Source organism: Balaenoptera musculus, chromosome 11, assembly GCF_009873245.2.
Source record: "Balaenoptera musculus isolate JJ_BM4_2016_0621 chromosome 11, mBalMus1.pri.v3, whole genome shotgun sequence".
Classification (NCBI taxonomy): Eukaryota; Metazoa; Chordata; class Mammalia; order Artiodactyla; family Balaenopteridae; genus Balaenoptera; species Balaenoptera musculus.
Genome location: NC_045795.1, coordinates 28,654,794 through 28,664,487, shown reverse-complemented (window position 1 = coordinate 28,664,487; position 9,694 = coordinate 28,654,794). Strand labels below are relative to the sequence as shown.

The 9,694-nt window shown below is 40.1% G+C and overlaps 1 protein-coding gene across 2 annotated transcripts in view; it reads left to right on the top strand.

Annotated features, from left to right (window-relative positions):
• Positions 1-6,083: 6,083 nt before the first annotated feature.
• The window catches only part of LOC118903697 (CD2 associated protein), a 112,629-nt gene continuing 109,018 nt past the window's right edge, over positions 6,084-9,694 (top strand). The window contains exon 1 of one of the 2 annotated variants that reach the window (XM_036869022.1): positions 6,084-6,444. In XM_036869022.1, coding sequence (XP_036724917.1) covers positions 6,441-6,444 — 4 coding nt within the window. In that variant the 5' untranslated portion in view covers positions 6,084-6,440. The remainder of the gene's footprint in view (positions 6,445-9,694) is intronic. The other variant, XM_036869023.1, reaches the window with a different exon arrangement.

Below are 9,694 nucleotides of genomic sequence, written 5' to 3'. Positions count from 1 at the left end.
AGCTTCTTTTGCTTTGGCAGGTATTTAATCCTGGGTTTCAAAAGAATGTCAGAGCAGGCAGTTTAAACACTCCCGTCTCAGATGAGACATAACCCTCGTTGTCATCTGTGCCCTTAAGGAAGTTAAGTAGGGATTTGAAATAAAGTTTCCACTTCTTGTTTCAGAAACAATTCATGGTTAGATAAGCAGAAGCATAGACATATAATAGTTTGATGAGTGCCTTTTAGGGTCACATTAGGCAGACACAGAAATGGTATTGCCCAAGGGGTAATGATTATAGATGCAGTCTTCTTCTGGATGTTCCTTTGGGTTATTTAAGAAAATAATAATAATTCATTCTTTGTCATTTATAAAAGCTCACAAGTGAAGAAAACATAGATCACTAATATTTTTGTTTTCAAAAATCTACTCTTTTTTGAAACTTGTGGTACAGTAACTTGTGAGACGTATAAATATCTTCTGATTTGGGGGCAACAAGTCATTTGCATTTACTGCTTAGAACTTGCAAAGAGATCTAAATAAGAATACTAATTCATTACTAAATTCATACTAAAATGAGAATGTGCCCAGTTTATTGGTTTGTGCCATGTCTGCAAAAAAGGCAAATTTTATTTAAATAAGTGTAAGTTCAGAGCAGTTAAGCATATCTTAGCTGGAAATCACAGTTCTTAAAAGCAGAGCTGCTGTTTTCACAGCGCCCAGCATACATAGTGTCTTGTCTATTATGTTAGTTTAAATGTTTTTTTTAATATTAGTGAAAAACATATTTATTAATTGGTTGAGGGTAGTGGGGCTTAATCAATGCTTATAGAACAAGTTTTTGGTACCTAATTTTTTGAGACATGTGAATTTTTTTCTGTGGCTGAAAGAGCAAAGCAATTGCCTACTTAAAACCCTTCATTAACTACCTATAACTTCTAGGATAAGACCTCAAATCATTTCCACAACACATGAACTCTCTGTGTTTGACTATGGTTCTCCCAGCCTGACCCCCCACCAAAGGTATCCCAGGCTTTCAATAGTATACCTGCCTGTTGTTCTGGCTGTCTAAATACACTTCCTTGTCCTTATTGGGCAACTCCAATGTACCCCCCAAAGCTCCCCAATACTTGCTCTTTTAAGAGCAGGGACTATTGTGGGATGGGGGTGGTGGGATGAATTGGGAGATTGGGATTGACATATATACACTAATATGTATAAAAAAGATAACTAATAAGAACCTGCTGTATAAAAAATAAATAAAATTAAATTTAAAAAAAGATACGGAAGCAACCTAAGTGTAAAAAAAAAAAAGCAGGGACTATATTTTCTTTTCCTTTTTAAAAAGTATTTATTTATTTATTTATTTAGGCTGCACTGGGTCTTAGTTGCTGCATGTGGGATCTTCGTTGCGGCATGTTTTCTTTAATTTTTAAAAATTTTTTTTTAGTTGCGGCATGCAGGCTCTTAGTTGCGGCATGCATGTGGGATCTAGTTCCCCCACCAGGGATCGAACCTGGGCCCCCTGCATTGGGAGCATGGATTCTTACCCACTGGCCCACGAGGGAAGTCCCTATATTTTTCTATCTCTATATTTATGACAGAGCAGGTGCTGATCTGTAATGGGTGATCAGTAAATATCTGTTGAGTTGAATGAATGTGTACTCACGGCCAGAAGTTCTTCACATGATATTGTGTGTATAATTGAATTGCCTGATATTTGAAAAATGCAAATGTATTTGTCATTTAGAATTGCTTAAAATATCTGACCCTTCAAAGGAGACTAGCTTTAACATTTTGAAAAAGTAATGCTTCTTGAAAGAGACTCTCTTTGAGGACTTAGAACAAGACTCTATGACTTATCTACCAACCACCAGCTCTGTAATGACACTACCAACCGAATAAAGTACAAATAACATTATTAAAAAGGTCCTTTCAGTTTGCAAAGTCGTGATTCATTTGGATGGGCTCATCATGTTTTTATTTTTATTTATTTATTTATTTAATGATAATAGTGCCTATTTTTTAAATTAATTAATTAATTTATTTTTGGCTGCATTGGGTCTTTGTTGCTGTGCACGGGCTTTTTCTAGTTGCGGTGAGCGGGGGCTACTCTTCGTTGCGGGGCGCGGGCTTCTCATTGCGGTGGCTTCTCTTGTTGCAGAGCATGGGCTCTAGGTGCATGGGCTTCAGTAGTTGTGGCAGACGGGCTCAATAGTTGTGGCTCACGGGCTCTAGAGCGCGGGATCAGTAGTTGTGGTGCACGGGCTTAGTTGCTCCACGGCACGTGGGATCTTCCTGGACCAGGGCTTGAACCCGTGTCCCCTGCACTGGCAGGCGGATTCTTAACCACTGCCACCAGGGAAGTCCCTCATCATGTTTTTAACTAAATTTTTTCTTAATGTGCAATAATGAAAAGTGCTTAGAGAGACCTATGTTTGAGCACATGACCCAAATTGCTAACAGAGTAGCAGGATTTTGTTAGAAGCTGATGGGTCCAGTTTGAGCAGGGACATTTTCTAGCTTCACTAACCTCACAGTATGGGCATTGTGTTTGAGAGTATTATTTCCTTCAATTATTTTCTAAAGAATGATTTTTAAAAATTCAGGTTATACATTGATGTAATTTGTGCTTAAGTATACAACAAACTAGCCAAGGCAAAACAAAATAACAATAAGAATGCTGGCTAGAAAATCTAGCTCTGTGGAACTGAGAATAAAGAAAAGAATTAGTTGCCTCTAAGATTTGAGCTAAATCAGTGTTTTAAAAAATAACACAATTAAGTTAATATTTAATTTTCTTTAGGATAATCTTCCTGGTTAGAATAGTTTTCACCAGAAGGAAAGAAGGTAGATAGTTTTTTCAATATAGATATCTTCTGATAAATTCCTAAGAAAACATTAGGAAGACATGATGGCAGTTTAGAATGAATTAGATTGGTGGAAAGTATGTCATTCTCACAGAAATTGTAATATTCTCTTTCATACCAGATCAATATTCAGCAGAAAAAAAAAGAAAGTGAGTGATTAGAATGGTATTAGTTCAGGACTTCCCTGGCAGTCCAGTGGTTAGGACTCAGCACTCTCACTGCCAAGGGCCTGGGTTCGATCCCTGGTCAGGGAACTAAAATCCCACAAGCCACATGGCGTGGCCAAAAACAAATAAAAGAAAAAAAGAATGGTATTAGTTCATTTGTCTTAGAATACAAAGAAGGGTGAGGATAGATGGATAAATAAAACCTAATTCATTATAAGATAAAGGAAATAAAGACTAAAAGAAAAGGTAATTTGTTCTTAGCTGAAAGGAATTTGAGGTTAAATCTAAATATATGATGAGATTATCATCTCACCATATTTTTTATCATCCAACTAATAGTTACTACTGAGGAAAGCAGTGTTTTGAGCTGAGCAATGTGCTAGTTACATAAAAATGTATAAAACATAGTGCCACACTTTGAAGGCCTCATTGAGGGGGTAAGACTTATAAGATGAAATGAGCTCCATGGAGTATTTAATAGCTAACATTTGCTCAGTACTCACAAATTTAGAACATAGTTTCACATACCATTTTGTAAGTTTAAAAAATACATTTCTAGATTTCATTCTTCCACTGGGATTTCCTTTGTCTTCACCGCTGGAAGACAGCATTAACTCCGGGATTGTGATTACTTCCTAGCTTTAGTTCAGTTTTCTCAACCTTTCTTATTGTCCTATTCCCTGATCTTTCCAATTTCTTTTATGATCCAGTATGTCAACGTCACCTCAATGGGGTATCGCCCTCTGAATTTGCAAAGTGATTTTGCTTATTTTAATTTTCAAACTTCTAAAATACATGGTTTATGGTGGAAATAATACAGATCCTGAGATTTCTAGGCTATAACTGATTGTACTGATAGATACTTTATCTTGTCAGATTATGTGACCTGACTTCGGGTTAAAATAATATGTTCACCTGATCTACTTGTGGCCTCACTTCTTTATCGCTCATTTAGTCACTGAAACCTTTAACTAACTTTTAACTTTTCTATTCTATATATTCTGAATATATGCAGCTATATATATTACACATTCTGTCACGTATATTCTGAAATTTTACTTTCAAAGGTAACCTTATTGTCAAATCCAGAGTTCTTTTTTCCCTCCTTCTGTTTGTTTTCCTTACCCTCTCTTCATTTCTATTCATTGGCCTTTCTTCTTAAAATATCTAGGATCCTAGAGACCAAGGTATTTAGTTCTCTTCCAATATCTTATATTTTTCTTTATCTCCTTCCATGAATCCTCTTTTGCCTCCCATCAGCCTCATTCTTTCAAAGTTTAAATCGTTTGCTTTCTTCTGGGTTGCAGGAGCCAGACAGATTTCAGGGATATTCCGTTTGCATTTCCACTTTCACTCCTTACTTCTAGGACTCCTCCAGGTTGAAATTAGTGCCTTCCTCCACGCTTTAGTTCAATTTATAGCTTCCCCCTGAAGCTTGCCTTGCCCATAGTAATTTTCCTTTAAATTCTCAGGAATTTGACTCTCTCTACCTCATACTGTTAATAAACTATCTGTTCATGTCTCACTTTCTGGTTAGAATTCAAAATCTTTGAGGGTAAGGGAGGGACTTCAGCTTTTTTGGTTTGTTTATTTGTTTGCTTGGAAGGGGACAATTAACATAATACTCAATAAATATTTGTTGACTGAAAAAAGTCACAATATGTTTCATGGTTTCAGTACAACACAGCCAATATGTACATCTTTTTGGGTGTGCATATTAAATTTTTTTCTTTTTTCCTTTTTGGTCTCTGATTGTAACTGACAATTCTTGTTAAAAAGGTACCCTATGTAATCTTTCTAGAAATAAAAGATTAAAGGATGGCAAATGCAGGCCTATAGGAGATAGTGGAAATGGATATTTACAAAGTTGCTACTATGTGCCAGACACTGTGCTTTGCACTATAAAGATTTCTTTCCACAGACTCGAGAAACTGAAATCCAGCGAGGTTAACTTATCCAAAGTCCCACAAAAAATAAATGGCTGTGCTGAGTTTCAGAAACCTGGGTTTGCCTGGATGATTGTGAGAATTAAATGACAAAATTGCTTTAAAAAGCACCAACAAATGTTGCTCTCACACGCATCTGTCCAGGAACTGGGTTTGCTTCAACAGTAGAGGAAAAAAGTTGGCTGAACTTTTTTTTTTTCTTTTTGAGCTGTTTGGCATGTGGGTTATTAGTTCCCCTACCGGGGATGGAACCCATGGCCCCTGCTATGGAAGCACAGTCTTAACCACTGGACCGCCAGGGAAGTCCCTGGCTGAATTAATTATATATATTTCTAACTCTAAGAAAGTGTCATATCTGATTACAATAATCCTATGCTCTTTTTCATATTCAGGCTAGAAAAAAATGCCAGGCAATCTCTCAAATCATGACTATCCCGACCTGCTCTCCCCTCCCCATCAGGTAACAATTTAAACTATACTTTCGAAAGAGGAAAGGGATTTAGAAAGTGCTCTTCAGCGGACAGAGACTAAAGGAACCCAATAATTTAATCCTGTAAAATAGAATTTACTCTGTGCCTAAGATTTTTTTCCGACTAAGAAATGCTTCTGATTCATGCGGAACTTTGGAAGGTAAACCGCGGGTTCTGGTTGCAGCTGGACCTCTAAAGTTCGAAAGCAAGCGGTTTTTCTCTCTACTTCTGTCCTCTTGCATCTCTCTCTCGCGGCGTCTTTTCTTTTAGGTCCCCCAAAGCCTGCTGCAGCAACTCTGCAAAGTGGGGCAACCCAAGCTCAATTTGCCTATCAGCAAAAACTCTTTGTATCCATCTGAAGCGACAAACCACACAACACGCCTGTCCCAGCAGCTTCGAACTTCAGGGCGGAGGACTGGTCGCAGGTGTACTGCACGGCTCCCCCATCCGCTCCGCGCACCTGGACGCGGGCGGCGAGCGACCCCTGGCCATGACGTCACCGCACCTGGCAGCCGCCGGGGGGCAGGCGGTGAGCCGGAACGCGGCGGGGGTGGGGCAGGGAGGACCGGGGATTCTCGCGAGATTTTCCTGCTCCCGGCCCAGCTCCCGGCACCTTCCCGGCCTCTGTCCCGGTCTCCACCTCAGTCTTTGGCGTCACGTTAAAGGACTGCAGGCGCCGAGGGAGCGGCGGGGGGGCGGGCTCCGGGGCTGCGCTGGCGCTCCGGGTTGGAGCCGGCGGCCACGACGAACCAGCAGGTCCCACCCCGTGGCGGGAGCGACCGGGGGAGGGGAAGCCGCCGGCTGGGCGGGCGGGGGAGGGCGCTCCAGCCGGCGCGGACGGGACTGGCCGGGGAACGCCGCGGGCGGATGGAGGCGCCTTCTTGCCCCGCCTGAGCTCAGCCGGGCTAGAGCCGACCGGAGGGCCCGCCTCCTGCCGCCGGAGCGGCCGCGCGAGCAGCCGGAGGAGGAGCGGCGGGCGCCGGGCTGCTCCCCGCGGGAGCCCCCAGCATGGGTAAGGGACTCGAGGACGCTCCCGATTCGGGGAGGCGGTTCCCCTTCTCGATTTCGGCGGGGAGGGGGCGGGGGTCGGTCCTTGCGCGGCCGCACGGCTCGCTCCCCGCCGCCCCTCCTCGCCCTGCCTTCCACCTTGCTCTTCTGGCAGAGAGGTGCTCCATCTCGTGCTTTCCTCTCTGCCTCTTTTCCTGGTCCCGGGAAAGGTGAGGGGATGAGGGGGGGGGCGCCCGATCACCTCGCCCCGCGCCTAGCTCCGCTCAGCCCCGAACCTCCCTTCTTCCTTAGCCCCTTCTTTCCTCCCCGATCCTGGTGGGATGGGGGAGGGTGATCGAAAAACTTGACAAACTAGCACTTTCAACTTCTTTATCTTCTGCGAACCTTTGTATAGATTGGCCTTTTAAAGCATTTTGTAGTTTGTTCGTTAGAAAAGGCAATTTTTTTTTTTTCCCTGCTAAAACGTCCAAGGGGTGCCTCAAGGGCAGGGAAGCTTGAGTATTTACCCCGTTTCTACCTGGGCAAGTGTGTTGGCACTTAAATATTAAATCTCTTCCTGAGAACTGGATTGGCGTTTGGTAGGATTTCTGCGTTGAATCCTTTGAGAAGCAGTTTCCTGTTTGGAGTTAGACTTCCTCGCTAGAAGGGGAGAAACGTACAAGGCCTTATATGTTATTTACTATGTGCTTTAAAGTTTTTGTTTGGAGCTCTGGCTCCAAAGAAAGAATGTGTTGCAGCCTCGTTTGAAAGGGAGTTTTGTTGAGTGTAACAATTTTTTTGATAACAAAGTTCGGTGTGGGCTAGGCACTATCTCCCTGAATCCTTTAAAAATGAAAAGCAGTTTAAAAGAGAACTTTTTTTTTTTTTTTTAAATCAAATGTGTGCCCCCGTAAGGCATATGCATGCTCTGTAAGAGTAATCCCAGTGTTGGTTTTGTAGAGCAATCAGAAGGACGCTATCACTTCTTGCAGTTGAGGGAAGAGTTGGTACTGCTTCATCTCAACAGACTATTAACTGAAATTAATAATTCATGAAAATAACAAATGATTTAGGAGCAGGACAAATACAGAGTACTGCTGATGTGGCACCTACTGCCCACACATTGTTTTGTGGGAAATGCCTTAAAGATAGCGTTTATAGACAGTCGCCTAGCTCTTCTGTGTTTTCTTAGACTTTCTACTTCTGTGCTCTCCTGTCTCCCTTTTGCTTTCAGGTTAACTTTTGTACACATAGTGCTCTTAAACTTAGAAACAGTGAAACCTTTGCTATTTGGAACTTTCCAATTAATTTCTTTCTAATTTATTAGTTGAGCTTACTGGGTAATTGAGGGTTTGTCCTCTAAGCTTCAAATTATAAAACGACTTTGAGTGAAAATCATACTAAAATTAAATATGGTATTCTTTTCTGTTTTAAGTAGGATGCAGAATATAATTAAATCTTTTGATGACCCAGGGTCATCATTTGTGACCATCAGTTAACTGTGGTGCCGTGAGGATCTGTTGGATTGTATATAGGACTGTAGATCAGATTTCTTTGCATTTTGAAGTTATTAAGTAAGCATTTTTCTGCTTCTCTATTGGATGTGCTTGTCACTGTGATCAGTGTCCCCCTTCACCTTCCCACTGGTCATTTTTCTACGCCATTTTTTCCTCCGGAAATCAAATTTGTAATTCTGCCTAAGGGTAAAAATGAGTTGACCCTTATTTAGTTGTGAGATCCTCTTTTGAGAAAAGTGAGTATCAATACATGGACATTGGAGTATTTATTTTGATGGTTCGGAGGCCTTTTCTCAGTGACTTTGCTGTGTTCTAGTTAGGTGAGTTGCCTGATTATCTCGGTAAAGTGTGATGTTTGTACACTCTCAACTTGACTACCCAGAAATGTGTTTTAAAGGTTGATTACTTGGGTGCATTTGCAATTAATTTTTGTGAGGTATTTGTCAGATATTGTCATATGAATGTGTACTTTAAATGTATTGGTCATGTATTCGTAATAAAATTATCAAAATCATTTAAAGGGAGTTTTTTCTTTAATATTAATCTAACATACTTGGTTTTGCTGTCAGAAGTCTTTATTTCTTATGATTTAAGACGATAGCTTAAAATATTACATGGGTATTTATCTAGTTCATCACGAAATGAAAAATCTTTAATTTCTTCGTTTCAAAATAACTTGGATACCTATTAAGTGATGGTTCTTAACATTTAGGTGGTACAGCTAGAGAGTTAAGAGCGTGCTTGGGCTCTGAACTGGGACAGTTTAAGGTCAGATCCTGGCTCTTCTACCTACTAGCTGTTGTGACTGAGCTTCAGTTTCTTAATCTATAAATGGGATAAAACTATCAACCTTATAGGTTGTTAGGAGGATTGAATGAGTTAATACTTGTAAAGTGCTTAGAACAGTGCCAATGTTGGTTGCTATTATTTTCATTTTCAAATGAATTTCCCTAAATCTTGCACCAACTTGAAAAAACAATTCTCAATGTTTGACCTTTGTTAGAAGCATGATATTGTCTTTGAGGCACCAGCGGGATGAGATGATTTTGTACCAATGCAGAAACAGGAAGATAACTTTCAAAATTCGGTATACTGTGAGAAAGTTCATTATTGGTAGTGAGTTTAGTAGTTTAGGAAAAACTAAGTGGGATGAGTGTTAGTAGAGACTTATTTGAATTTTATCTTAAACTAAAGCACTGTTTTTAGTTTCTGCATTTATTAAATGTGGAAGAATGCTTATCATAAGGAAATTTGAGGCCTTCCGTGTGGAAGAATTGGGGAGAGCTTGAAAAAGATGGAAAGGCAATACTTATATTTCTTATTCCAAAAGTACAGATCTACATTTTGGAGTGGAATAAGACAGAAAGCAAATGGCACGAAGTGTTACTATATATAAATTTTTATTTCTGAAAAAGTAAGCAGATTTTAAGGATTGAATTTCTCTTAATTTTAGATAAGGTTATGAACTTTTTAGTTTAAATTATTTTTTACCACCTCACATATAATAAGTCAACATGTTTAAATTATGAGGCAGTTAATGGGCAGAAATATATACTTGGTTTAGATATAATATGTGTACTTCTGTAATACAGTGATTTATTTCTTTTCTTTGATGCACTCTTTGGATAAAATTGTGATTCATACAAATAAGTAGTGGCAACTGGAAATTGCCTCCTGGCAGCTTGCCTTTCAGTTTCAGGATTTACTTCAATTAAACTAATCCTGAGCATGAAAGAGGAATATTAGGAAATTTTTGTT